Source organism: Theropithecus gelada, chromosome 4, assembly GCF_003255815.1.
Source record: "Theropithecus gelada isolate Dixy chromosome 4, Tgel_1.0, whole genome shotgun sequence".
Taxonomy (NCBI): domain Eukaryota; kingdom Metazoa; phylum Chordata; class Mammalia; order Primates; family Cercopithecidae; genus Theropithecus; species Theropithecus gelada.
In genome coordinates, this window is record NC_037671.1 from 98,535,328 (window position 1) to 98,550,224 (window position 14,897).

Consider the following 14,897-nt stretch of genomic DNA (forward strand, 5'->3'; position numbering starts at 1 on the left):
TGAAATTCCTGAGCTCAAGTGATCCACCCACCTTGGCCTCCCAGAGTGCTGGAATTACAAGCATGAGCCACCATACCTGGAAGAATTTTTTTTTAAAAAAGGAAGGTCAATCATGCCTAGCACTACTTATCACAAGCATGTATGTACTTCACTGAACATTTGGCTGCTTTTATTACATATTACCATACAGATTAAGAAGCATATTTGCCTTGAATGGAAAACAGGTTTTCACCTATTATTCCAGTTATGACTGACAAGGGCTGCCCACAGTGGTGTGCTCAGAAAATAATTCTGGACTGTTAGGAATGATTAACAATGTCTTTTATGAGTAAGAGGGAGGAAAATGGAGAGTGCATACTGTGTATCTGACATCCTTAATATCTTACATTTTCTCTGATAAACTGAATCCTATGTGCATAGGAAACCCCTCCCGAGAAGAAGTTGAATTTAACTAATTTAACATTAAAGTCAATAAAGAGCCAATCATTTAGGGGATAGGCCTACAATCAACACTGTTTGGGGAATCTATCCAGTCCATGAGCTATTCCTTTTCTGAGAAATGCTCTCTCATCCAAGAGGCTGGGACTCCTCTCTCCTAGCCACAAACAACTGATCCATGAGTAGAGTCTAATCCAACATGGAATAATGAAGTTTCTCTCCACTGGGAATTTAAAAATCAAGAATCATGAATAGCCAATATAGTTTTTACATACATGGAACTATGACATACAAATACTGCTTGGTCTGCATGGAGAAAAATGAAGAAAATTATCTACAGAGCCAGAGAAACTAGGATAAGAAGAAGAATGCTTTCTGGATTCCTGACAGCTTTCCTGTTCCTGTATCCCCCAGGAATATCTCCCTGCATCTTAAGATTCCCTATTCTTTTTTTTTTTTTTTTTTTTTTAAACGGCATTTCACTCTGTCACCCAGGCTGGAGTAGAGTGGCACGATCTTGGCTCACTGCAACCTCCACCTCCGGGGTTCAAGCGTTTATCTTGCCTCAGCCTCCCAAGTAGCTGGGATTACAGGCGCACGCTACCACATCTGGCTAATTTTTATATTTTTAGTAGAGACAGGGTTTCACCATGTTTCCCAGGCTGGTCTTGAACTCCTGACCTCAGGTGATCCACCTGCCTCAGCCTTCCAAAGTGTTGGGATTACAGGCATGAGCCACCATGCCTGGCTACAATTCCTTTTTACTTAAGCTAGTTTAAATTATTTTATTTACAGCCAAAGGGCATTAACGAAAAAGGACAATAGGGCTGTAAAAGGATAAAGGTGAATATCTTACAGAAGAAAGAAAAAATATCTAGAATATTTATTCTAAAAAATTAAATTATTTCTCAACTGTACTTTTAAATTGTAGTAGAAATTACTTGTTTTTTGTTTGTTTTTTGAGACACAGTCTTACTCTGTCACCCAGGCTGGAGTAATGCAGTAGCATGACCTCGGCTCACTGCAACCTCTGCCTCCTGAGTTCAAGCAATTCTCATGTCTCAGCCTGCCAAGTAGCTGGAATTACAGGCATGCACCACCATACCTGGCTAATTTTTATGTTTTAGTAGAGAGGAGGTTTCACCATATTGGCTAGGCTGGTCTCAAACTCCTGACCTCAGATGATACACCCCGCCTTGACCCCTCAATACTTCCTTAGTTTTGTATCCTCTTCTTGAAGAGAATATATGATATACATAAAGAAACCTGACCTTTGTTTCTTCTGTCCTCACTGCATCCAGAAGATAATGAAGAAGCTCCTGACTGTCCTGTTGCTGGAAATCTTTAAATCGAGGTGCCCTGTGATGTAAAGACAAAAGAGGAAAGAAAAAAAGCATAATCATTCCATGGTTCAACACTCTTGTCTAAATGCACTTGAAATAGCATATTATTAGCTGGGTGCGGCAGCCTACACCTGTAATCCCAGCACTTTGGGAGGCTGAGGGGCAGATCACTTGAGCTCAGGAGTTCGGGACCAGCCTGGGCAACAAGGCAAAACCCTGTTCTCTACCAAAACACACACCCACACACACAAAATGGCATAAAGACGCAGTTTACTACTTTTCCAACTAAATAGACAAAATGTGATTACTGGTCCAATTAGGGTGTGATCTTAAGTGTGCACTGAGAATACGGCTATCATTTATTAAGCAATTACTACATGTTAAGCACAATACTAGTAGTTTTTCACACGTTCAGGCATAATCCTCCGACAACTTTGTTGGGATGTACTGTTTTCGCCAACTTACACGCGAGGACTCAGCAGTATTGTTTAAATCATTTGCAAGGTCATACGGCTGGCAAATAAACCAGTATTCAAACCCAAGCCACTGTGATTTATTATCTTCCTACCTTAACCAAAAGGAAAGCGAGAGAGTATTTATATTCAAATAAAGGACTATAAGTTGATCTCCCTGTGAATATATTTTTTACGGACTTGATAATTAAAATTCCTCTGTATTAATTTAATAGAAAGATCAGGTACTATTCATGGAGACACTGACATAGGAAATATGTGGTTGATTTCAGTTACTTTAAAAAGTAATCTACAGTAAACTCTAATGCTAAAATGAACATTTTGCCTTAAGTGCAGACAAGTATTAAATCTAGAAAGTGTCCTGACCTAAGATGAAGAAATAATTGTCAAAACACAAAAGAATGAGAATAGACTATAGAAGACAAATTCACAACTATTGATGATATTTATAACATATCTCATGTGATATACAAAACAGCACTGTTCAGGAATTTATAATTAATATAAGTTCCACTTTATGCTTGAGAAAACTGAAGAACAAGCTAAGTGCCACTAACGTAACTACAGGTCTTTTGACTGAGTGCAGTACTTAATTATTTTTAATTATTATCTTATTTTTGTGAGACGGAGTTTCACTCTGTCACCCAGGCTGGAGTGCAGTGGCACAAACTCAGCTCACTGCAACCTCCGCCTCCCGGATTCAAGTAATTCTCCTGCCTCAGCCTCCTGAGTGACTGGGACTACAGTTGCCTGCCACACCTGCCATCGTGCGTGGCTAATATCTGTATTTTTAGTACAGGTGGGGTTTCACCATGTTGGCCAGGCTGCTCTCGAACTCCTGACCTCAAATGATCCACCCACCTCAGTCTCTCAAAGTGCTGGAATTACAGGCATAAGCCATCACGCCCGGCCAAGTGCAGTACTTTCAGCATTATTCTTCATTATCTCAGGATAAATATTCATCCTAATAATACAAAGAAAGTGAGTCCCTGACTGCTAAAACATTAACTGGTAGTCAATCTAGCCTGTAAGAGGAAACACCACTCCAGACATTCTTGCTAACTAGCAGCACATAGCAACATGCTGACAATACTTTATTACCTTGATGGGCTTCCCTACCTGCACGTGGTGTCCAGAACCTACCTCCTAGATTAGAGATGAGGACAGAAATCAAGATGGACACATATTCTAATCCTATCTGGACCTCCACAGCTGGCATCAGGAGAGGCAGAAACTGCAGAACCCTGCACTTATGCTGTACACTCCAAGGAAGGCCAGTGAAGTAGCAGACGACTAGAATAGGGAGCAGGAGAATCCTTTAGAGATCTTCACTAGCCAAGGGGTAGCTAGGAGGAGGGGGCAGTTTATGGCTTTCAAAACAGACACACAAGAAGGAAATCATTCCTCAACAAAGAGAAACGGCTTCCACCATGTCTCTGCCTATAGCTCCATCTCAACCACTGCAAAAACTATTTACTGCCTTCTAAACCACTGAAGAAAATTTAATAAACTTAGATTTGCTTTTTCTTTTTTACCTAGAAATGGGCAAAAAAAAATCATAGGATGATTTATAGACTCTATGATGGAGCCCGTCTGAGCTACCCACATCAAGAGAGACTTTCAAACCTATTAAAGGATTAAAAGAGAAAAATCACCAAACATATGAAAATATTCAGCCTATTCAAAATAAGGGGAACACTAAGGATTCCCAGGAAATGTACTTTAGTAAAAGTACTGCCATGAGAAAGAGGAGAGGACTTTTGAAAACCTCAAGGCATAAGAGAAAAATACATATACAAGCATAAATTATGAGACTGTCAAGAAAAAGAAATTTAATCCACTTCTATGTTCATCACAGTGCTATTCACAATAGCAAAGACATGGAATCAACCTAGATGCCCATAAATGGTGGATTGGATAAAGAAAATGTGGTCCATATACACCATGGAATACTACACAGCCATAAAAAAAAGAACAAAATGATGTCCTTTGCAGCAAGCAACATGGAAGCAGCTGAAAGCTGTCACCCTAAGTGAACTAATGCAGAAGTAGAAAACCAAATAAAACAAACAAAAAACACAAAGTTGAAGACCTTGCTCCCAAATAAGGCTCATCACAAGTGGTCAAAGTGTCTGATAATCACCACTGTAATAGAAACTTCAAGAGACTGGTTCACGTACACACAACATGAATAAACCACAAATTTTGCCAAGTGAAAGAAGTCAGATAAAAAAGAGTACACCCTGTATGATTCCATTTCTATAGAATTCCCCCAAATGCAAACTAATCTATTGCAACAAAAATACAGGTAAGGGGTATACCACCCAGGGATGGAGTTTAGGGGAGAGGTTCCAGAGAAAGGGATTACAAAGGGGCCCCACAAAACTTTGGGGGGTGATGGATACATTCATTATATTGAATGAATGTACATATATACACACACACACACACACAAAGTGTATAGATATGTCAAAACTTATCCAATAGTATATTTTTCAGCGAGACGGGGTGACAGGAGTGCAATGACACTAACAGCTCACTGTATACTCAAAACTCCTAGGCTCAAGTGATCCACCTACCTCAGCCTCTAGAGTAGCTGGAACTACAGGTGTGCACCATCACAGCTCTGGCAAATTTTTTTTTTCATAGAGTTTGAGTCTCCCTGTGTTGTCCTGGTTAGTCTCAAACTCCTGGCCTCAGGCAGTTCTCCCACCTTGGCTCCCAAACTGCTGGGATTACAGGTGTGAGCCACTGTGTCTGGCCCCAATAGTACACTTTAAATATGTACAATTTACTTTATGTCAAATATACCTTAGTAAAGCTAGTCAGAATATCCACCAATATAATTTACTATTCCAACAGACAAAAAACAAAAACAAAAACAAAAAAAACCATGATTATTTTGATATAGAAAAAGTATTTTTTAAAAATCCATTTCTTGATAAGAACTCTCAGAAAAAAAGAAAAACTAAGAATAATTGGGAATTTCCCCAACCTGATAAATATCAGGAATAAGGCAAGACACCCATTTCACCATTCCAACATTGTATTGGCAGTCCTTTTTCATTTTTTTTCCAAGAAGAGTCCTATTGCAATATGTATTGTATTGGTTGTCCTTGCCAGTGATATAAAATGAGAAAAAGATATAAAATGATACAGATTGGAAAGAAATAAAACAATCTTCATTTGCCAATGACATTATTGTCTATATAAGAAATACCAACGAATCAGCAAAAAGCTAATAGAACTAGTAAAGCAAGTTCGGTAGGGTAGCAAGAAACAAGGTCAGCATACAAAAATCAACTGTATTTCTGTATACTAACAATGAACAATTGGAAAGTGAATTTTTTAAAAAGAGTACCATTTACAATAAATAGCATAAAAACATGAAATTCTTAAGATAAATCTAACAAAACAAATGCAGGATTTGTATGCTGAAAACTATACAACCTTGATGAGAAAAATCAAAGACCTAGAAAACTGGTAAGATATCATACATTAAAAGATTCAACACTGTTAAGATGTTGATTCTCCCCAAATTGATCTACACATTCAAAACAATCCCAATTGACAATCTGATTCTATACTTTACATAGAAAAAAAAAGGACCAGTCGGGTGCAGTGGCTGACGCCTGTAACCCCAGCACTTTGGGAGGCCAAGGCGGGCAGATCACCTGAGGTTGGGAGTTCAAGACCAGCCTGACCAACGTGGAGAAACCTGTCGCTAGTAAAAACACAAAATTAGCCAGGCATGGTGGCGGGCGCCTGTAATCCCAGCTACTCGGGAGGCTGAGGCAGGAGAATTGCTTGAACCCAGGAGGTGGAGGTTGCAGTGAGCCAAGATCATGCCATCGCACTCCAGCCCGGGCAACAAGAGTGAACCTCTGTCTCAAAAAAAAAAACAAAAAAAACCTGGAATAGTTTGAAAAGGATGACCAAAATTTGAGAACTCACATTACTCAATTGCAAGACTTACTATGAAGCTACAGTAATCAGGACAGTGTAGGCTTTGGGGTAAAGACAAGACATACAGATCAATGAAACAGAATATAGTTCAGAAATAAACCCAAACACATATGGCTTAAATCTTTACCTGATTACCTGGCCGGGCACGGTGGCTCACACCTGTAATCCCAGTACTTTGGGAGGCCGAGGTGGGCAGATCACAAGGTCAGGAGATAGAGACTATCCTGACTAACACGGTGAAACCCCATCTCTACTAAAAATACAAAAAATTAGCCAGGCGTGGTGGCGGGCACCTGTAGTCCCAGCTACCTGGGAAGCTGAGGCAGGAGAATGGCATGAACCCAGGAGGCAGAGCTTATAGTGAGCAGAGATCGCACCACTGTACTACAGCCTGGGTGATAAAGCAACACTCTGCCTCAAAAAAAAAAAAACAAATTTGTCTAATGCATACTTCTTTTAAAAGTAAACGCCATAAAACAAACAAAAAGAAAGCAATTTAAAACTTTTCTGCCAAGCATGGATGCTCATGCCTGTAATCCCAGCTACTTGAGAGGCTGAACAGGGAGGAATGCTGGAGCCCAGGAATTCGACTATGATCAGGCCACTGCACCTGAGCCTGGGCACAGAGCGAGACCCTGTCTCCTAAAAAATACAAAAAATAAATAAAACTCTTCAAATAATGTTTGATCTAGTTATTCTATTTCTAAGAATTTATCCTACAGATGTACTTCCGCAAGTACAGTGTATACATACAAAACTAAGTTATACACACACGTACTAACATGGAAAAAATATACTAAGCAAATCAAGCAAGTTGCAAACGATTTGCATATGCCTGTGTATGTATAATCACTTTTGGAAAGAATCAGATAATAGTTACTTCTGAGGAGTATAGAGAGGAGTTTGAATTCTTACCTATGAGTGCCCATTATTTAATAATAATTTTCAAAATGCTAATAAACCTTTGTAACCAGGAAGAAAATTATACAAGTTATTTCTGGCAAAGTCAGAAACAAATTTCTAAAGCATACAATGCCCTAATAACTTTGTTTTAATTTCAACTTTTATTTTAGATGCAAGGGGTACATGTGCAGGTTTGTTACCTGCAGGTATATTGTTTGATGCTGAGGTCTGGGGTACGAATGACCCTGTCACTCAAGTACTAAGCATAGTATCCAACAGCTAGTTTTTCAACCCTTCCTCCCTCAACCTCTCCCACCTCTAGTAGTCCCCAGTCTCTATTATTGCCATCTTTATGTCCGTGAGTACCCAATGTTTAGCTTCCACTTGTAAGTGAGAACATGTGGTATCTGGTTTTCTGTTCCTGCATTAATTCCCTTAGGATAATGGCCTCCAGCTGCATCCATGTTGCTGCAAATAACATGATTTCATTCTTTATTATGGCTGTGCTAAAAACTTTTTAACTCTGCGAAACACTCATGCCTCTGAGACTTTTGCAGGTTTTTTGGTCTTCAGGCTTTGAAGAAACATCATTTGCCAACCAAATGAAACATACACTAAGCCCTCTATTTTGGACTATATATAAAAATCATGGCATTCATTACTAGTTTTAACTAAAATGAGATTTTAAAGTCTATAAATATGCAAAAATGCAAGCTCATATTCAAAGAATTTTCCTTCTACATATTTCAGTAACTGTGGATTGGACTAGCTTGTGAGTTCCATGAGGACAGGGTGCATTTGTGATGCAATATACATTGTGTACCCCTGAATTCTAGCAAGTAACTCATAAAAAGCAAGCTCTGAATTTTTTATATAAATGAATACATGAATGCATTAAAGTCAAGTCAGTTCCTTTATGTGTTTATTTCTAGGCACACAAGGATTTGGTTTTTAAACATACTGTAATACCTTGAGAAATTCACTTAAACTCTATTTGCCTCACAGCTCATCTTCTAAAATAAGAAAGCTAGATTAGATGGTATCTTACAGTACTTTCTAGATTTTACAACTCTATGATTTTCTTACTTTATGGTATTACAATAAAGGCATCCAAGTCAGGATAGACCTCTATTTGATTCTCAGCTTTTCACTCAGACTAGGTGAGCCATTTAATTTCTGTGCCTCCATTTCCTTATATATGAGCATAATCTGCTTCTTCTGAGGACTGAGATATAATTTTCATAAAGCATAGAGCTACAACTAATAAATGTTAGTTCTTTCTCTTGATAGTCTGGGCAGTAATAGCAAAGTTACAGTAAGAATGACTATTCATGTTAAGTGATAAATACATTAGTATTTTGTAACTCATAATTACTTATATTAAAAATGTAGATGCACCCACTTCTGACAAAGCTGATTAAAAAGAACGCTAGGAGAAAGTGGTCCTTTTTCAGTCTCCTTCATGCTGTGAAGAAACAGGAACAAGGCTGAGGTCAGTGGTCCAGGCCTTGAAAGTTCCACCACTAACGGGTCCTTTAAAAACATGATCAACTCTATGTCAGAAATGTACAGTTTAAAAATAACATACTAAAAATCTCAGTTACACTCTGCTTAAATAACAGCAACTAAATTCCCCCAATTGTATTAAGAAACTTTATTATTTCATAAATGAAATGAATATATAAAAATGGAAAACAGAATACCTGCCTTGAAAAACACAGGTATTTTCATATCCTCTGCCCTTTGCTTAATAAAACTATTAGCTCCAACTAAAGTCACCAACCTTTAGTTGCTTCTCACTGTCCTTTAATGTACTCTCCTGTAAAATCACTAATCTACTTAATATTTGTAGATTATTAAATAATGTATGATTATTTGTGTATGATGTATGATTGATTATACAACTTTCTTTTCCCCAAATATTTTACTAGTAAAATAATAATGTGGAATCACGTGACAAAGTCAGCATAACATCTCCCTCTTTTAAAGGGGAGAGACATAAAGCTTGACAAAAGCAGCTAACATTGGGTGAAGGATTAACCCATTTAATTCCAGAATGTTTTTTCCCCTAGAAATCTGGTTTCTAAAGTATTATCCCCACCAATAACACTTTCTCCTAAAGGACAAGGAATAGAAAGGACATCCCAATATAAACTCAGGACATTAAAGAATGTTATCTTCTAAGACAACTATTGAATGTGTTTTCCTATTCCTGTATTCATGAAATAACTGTTACATACGTAGTTCATACCAACTATCCTTAAAAATCCACTATCATCACAGGAAGGACAAGCTATAATTTTCCATAGCTTTTTTATTGTTAAGAGACAGGGTTGCCCAGGCTGGTCTTGAACTCCTAAGGCTCAAGCAATCCCCCCGCCTCGGCCTCCCAAGTAGCTGGGATCACAGGCATGAGCCACCACACCCAGTGAAAATTACAGAGGACTCAAGACAGACTTTTGGTTTTTTTGAGATGAAGTCTCACTCTGTCACCCAGGCTGGAGTACAGTGGTGCAATCAGCTCACTGTAACTTCAAACTCTTGGACCCAAGTGATCCTCCTGCCTCCACCTCCTGAGCAGCTGGGACTACAGATGCATGCCAGTATATCCAGTTAATTTTTAAAATTTTTGTAGAGACTGGGGTGGGTGGGGGGTCTCACTTTGTTGCCCAGGCTGGTCTTAAACTCCTGGCTTCAAGTGATCCTCCCACCCCGGCCTCCCAAACTGCTAGGGGATTACAAGAATGAGTCATGGTGCTCGGCCTTCCATAGCTTTTGAATGTCAAAAGTGCTTTTCTGGGCTGGGTGCCATGACTCACATCTGTAATCTACACACTTTGGGAGGCCAAGGTGGAAGGATCACTTGAGCCCAGAGTGGGAGGCCCACTTGGGCAACACAGGGAGACCCCGTCTCTGCAAAAAGAATTTAAAAATTAGCCAGGTGTAGTGGCACGTGCCTGTGGTCCCAGTTACTCAGGAGGCTGAAGTGGGAGGATCCCTTAAGCCCGGGCTGCAATGAGCCATGATGGCACCACTGCACCCCAGCCTGAGTGACAGAATGAGACTCTGTCTCCAAAAAAAAAAAAAAAAAAAAGTTTTCTCTTCTGCTGTAAACCTAAAACTGCTCTAAAAAATAAAGTCTATTTTTTTTTAAGTGTTTTCTGCCAAGTCAACTGAAAGTTACCTCAAGGGTCAAAAGTAAAATCTAAGGTAATTTTAAAGTTCAAGTACCAAGTTGCACTTCCCCTTTTCCCAATGAAAGTATTTTTTAGACAGAATAAAAAACCTTCAGAATAAGATAAGGAAATAACCTTAGTTTTAAAAACTACATTTAGACCTGATGCAGTGGCTCATGCCTGTAATCCCAGCATTTTGGGAGGCTGAGGCAGGCGGATCACTTGAGGTCAGGAGTTTGAGACCAGCCTGGCTAACATGGTGAAACCCCGTCTCCACTAAAAATACAAAAAAAAAAAAAAAAAAAAAAATTAGCTGGGTGTGGTGGCATGCATCTGTGGTCCCAGCTATTCGGGAAGCTGAGGCAGGACAACTGCTTGAACCTAGGAGGCGGAGGTTGCAGTGAGCGGAGATTGTGCCACTGCACGCCAGTCTGGGTGACAGAGCAAGACTCCAACTCAATAAATAAATAAATAAAATAAAAATTAAAAATACACTTAAACTTTGAAAATAAAAGTTTGCTGAAAACGCAAGAAGGATGAATTTCACACATAATGTTGATAGAAAGAAGCCAAATGCAAAAGAATGTACATAGTAAGATTCCATTTAGATGCAGTATTAAAACAGGCAAAACTCATCTATCCTGTTAGAAACCAGGTTAGTGGTTACTCATGTGGGTTAGGGAAGTAGTGAATGGAGGGGGAAGTTGAAGGGGCCTTCCAGATGCTGGTAAGGTTACTTGAGCAAGGTGTTAGTTACACAAGTGTGTTAGCTGTAAAAATTCATCAAGCTATACACTCATAATATACATTTGTAAGAATATTTTCATTAAAAAGTTTTCCAAACACATTGTTGACATGCACATAAATATTAAATTGAATCCAGCAGCATATAAAAATATCATAACTAACTGGGGTTTGTAACAGGAATACAGGATAGGTTTAACATTTGAAAAAGGAATCAATGTAATTCACCACATTAACAGAATAAAGAAGAAAAACCGTATGATCATCTCAATAGATGTGGGGAAAGCATTTGACAAAATTCAACATCCATTCTGATAAAAGTTTCAGAAAACTAGCAGTAGAAGGGAATGTCCTCAACCTTATAAAGAACACCTCTGAAAATCCTACCTTCATATGTAATAATGGGAGAAGGCTGAGTGTTTTTTCCCCTAATTTTGGGATTAAGGCAAGGCTGACTGCTCCCATCATCTCTATTCAACACGTTACTGGAGGTCTGAGCCAGCACAAAAAGGTAAAGAAAAAGAAAGAAAAGGTATATAGACAAAAGACAAAGATAAACTGGCGATTCAAAGGGCAGTAACCTACTCAAAGAGTAGTCCAACAGCTCAGGTCAACTTTATGCCCTAAAAATCTAAGACGTAAGATTGAAATTACCCTGTTAGAATGATACAAACCTAAAGTTATTAAATACAGTATCTAACTGCCATATAGTAATCCTGAGACACAGTTCTGCATGTCAAATATTTAAACTCAACATCCAATCGCATTTAACAGGAAATCACATTTAATAGGTCTTTTTAAATGACTAGGCAATAACTTCCCTTTAGCAGTTTCAAGGATCTCACTACACTTTTTTTAGAATAGGGCATTGGAATCTATCATTAAATTTTTAAGGGGCTGAACAAGAAATGTTTACAGGCTGCTTTTCAACTATACATACATATATATGGTAAACATATGTATAGTAAATATATATATGGAGGTTATTATAGATACAACAGTATGTTATATATATAATACTGTCTTTCAAAGCTATATATATATATATATATATATATATATATATCAGTACTGTCTTTCAAAACTGCCTACTGAGAAAAACAATCTAAGACTACTAAGCATTTTTAGAGAGCTAAGCATTTTTAGAACTCTTCTTTAATTGTTTTCAAAAGTCAGATCATGAGTTATACATATACTGTCTTATACACACACACACACACGCTGAACAATTTCTCACTAAAATTATCCTTACTAGTATAAATACCGCCCCTCCCCTCTGCCCCCAGCCAAAGCCCATCAGAAACACACCTATCGTTAAAGTAGGTGGGTTTATTACTTGTGGTAGTGAGGGAGATCACACAGCATGGGGAACCACAGGGTGTCCTAGTAACAGGGCGCTATAAAGAACCTACCCAGGATTTAGGCTTTGGTTGAATAATCTGAAGGTGGGTTTCAGGAAGCAGAGGTTTACTCTAGAGTGAATGCCCTCAGAAAGTGAGGGTAAATCTATTATTGAACATCTCAATAAATCTTACATATCGTGACAGTTGGTAGGGGAGACTAAAATGAGGATAAATCTCTAACTCGTAAAGTAGCAGTCATTCATTTCTCATTTTGGCTGAAGGAGGGTGTTTGAGATTTTCTAAATGGCAAAGTGACCTTGCTTTAGACAAAATCATGAAGTGGCCTTGCTTTCTCTCATTTCATCGTAGTCTCAGAGAAACCTAGTATCAGATTATTATTCTGTGAGATCATCTGAATAACACGGCCTAACTGTGGGTGCCAGGTCAGCTTCTGAATATCAGAGGCTGCTCTTTTTTTCATCTTTCTCACTAGCTTAAAAATCTATCATCAGGCTAGGCTTCAAAAAACCTTTAGATGCTCACTATTAAAATTTCATCTCCCTTTAAAGAATAAAAATGCTAAATTTAAACAAATGTCACCAGAAACTACAAAATAGGGGTCATAGGCATTTTGCTCAATAGAAGTCAAACCTCTTTTGTTTCTTCCAGTATGTTTGTTTTAAAGTTGCCTTGGTATCTTTTTTATTATATGACCCATGGCATATTGGAACCATAACATACCCTAAAGTTATGATTTTAGAAATTTTAAATCTGATTATTTTCACAGAATGCATTTAAATTATTTTTTAAGTCCCCTGACTACTATCTTAGTTGACTGATCTGTGAATTAGGAAAAAAGATTTTGGTAACATCAGTGGCTCATCTGAAAGCAGCTATTATTCTGTTATTACTCACCAGCTGAGAGTCTGAGGAAGGAAAAATCTTGAGTTTTGTACTACTTTCTTTGATCTCATTCATCAGATCAGTAAGAGTATAAGTCTGTGCCAAGTTCTAAAAGAAAACAAAATTAAAGTCTTCAGATTCAGTTAAAATATGCCTCTGATTTTATGGAATACACTCTCAAATTTCATCTAGCATAGCAAAAATGTCTATTTCAAAAAATATTAAGATTTAGTTGAGTACATTTTACATTTCGTAAAGGTCACTATTACCGATAAAGCCATGGTAAAATACACAGAAGACCTTTCAAGAAGCACTGTGTGAAAATAAGGTACATATATACATATGGCGATGGCCCAAGATAGCATAAACAAAGGAAAACAGAGAAATTTCTAGAGGAACATTTAGCAGTCATTTGATAGTCTACAGGTGAGCCAATGACCATATAAATTAAGAGAATTTTTTACATATTACAGAGCTTTCTGATGACTCTTACCTGCATGACTGCATTAAAAAAGCAAGTATTTCCTAAATTTGTAATTCCTCTTACAGATGATAAACTTCTGCCTTTTCCTCCCTTCTTTATTTCATCTGTTTCACATTTTTCTTCACAAAGTTTCATGATTCTAGAAAATGCACCTACAAGTTAGAGAAAAAATAACTGACACATGATGTAAAGTTAAATATATGTCATTTAACATAATTTATATACATTAATTACAATTAAATTTAAATAAGATTGTCTCTCTCAATCAGTATTCCTGAAGGGGAAGAATATAAACACAACTGTCTTTGGTTTTATATTTCATTGCTAGAGAAATTAATTTAAACTTTAGTATACAGATCTGTACCTCACACTATATTACAGAATAAATTGTAGATGAATTTAAAAACTAAATGTAAAAGAACAGTCGAGAACAAGTAGAAAAGGTCTAACTTCTAAATACCATTCCCCATGATAAGGAATAAGGACTTCTAGGGGAAAAGGCTGATTCTTAACCTGGGGTAGCAAAGATGCAAAATGATTCCATAACATTTTGCCATGCCAGAGAATAAGGAAGTGCTCAAAAAGTGTGATTGGGAATAAGTCAAAATACACAGGGATTTTGACCAGGCTCATTCACTTCAGGATAATTTGACAATAAAAATAAGTAAGGGTAGTATAATAGATTATTATTCACAGAATGAATCTGAATTGGTAACAGATTTTTAAGTGAGAAAAAGTAGGGAAGAGACTTCCTTATAAGAGAATGCCAGCTAATAGAAGAAATGACAGAATTAGGCCGGGCGTGGTGGCTCAAGCCTGTAATCCCAGCACTTTGGGAGGCCGAGACAGGCGGATCACGAGGTCAGGAGATCGAGACCATCCTGGCTAACACGGTGAAACCCCGTCTCTACTAAAAAATACAAAGAAAAAAACTAGCCGGGCGAGGTGGCGGGCGCCTGTAGTCCCAGCTACTCGGGAGGCTGAGGCAGGAGAATGGCGTGCACCCAGGAGGCGGAACTTGCAGTGAGCTGAGATCCAGCCACTGCACTCCAGCCTAGGCAACAGAGCAAGTCTCCGTCTCAAAAAAAAAAAAAAAAAAAAAAAAAAAAAAATACAAAATTTGG

General features: G+C 37.9%; 1 protein-coding gene across 10 annotated transcripts in view; it reads right to left on the minus strand.

The window, feature by feature from the left end:
• The window catches only part of USP45 (ubiquitin specific peptidase 45), a 79,854-nt gene that overhangs the window by 37,134 nt on the left and 27,823 nt on the right, over positions 1–14,897 (minus strand). For all 10 annotated transcript variants that reach the window (XR_003119189.1, XM_025384249.1, XM_025384252.1 and 7 more), the window contains 4 exons: positions 13,783–13,925; positions 13,302–13,397; positions 8,526–8,656; positions 1,710–1,797 (listed from right to left, as the gene is read on the minus strand). Coding sequence is in view for 8 of the 10 variants with exons in the window: in XM_025384249.1 (XP_025240034.1) it covers positions 1,710–1,797; positions 8,526–8,656; positions 13,302–13,397; positions 13,783–13,925 (458 nt within the window). In the remaining 2 variants the exon portion in view is untranslated. The remainder of the gene's footprint in view (positions 1–1,709; positions 1,798–8,525; positions 8,657–13,301; positions 13,398–13,782; positions 13,926–14,897) is intronic.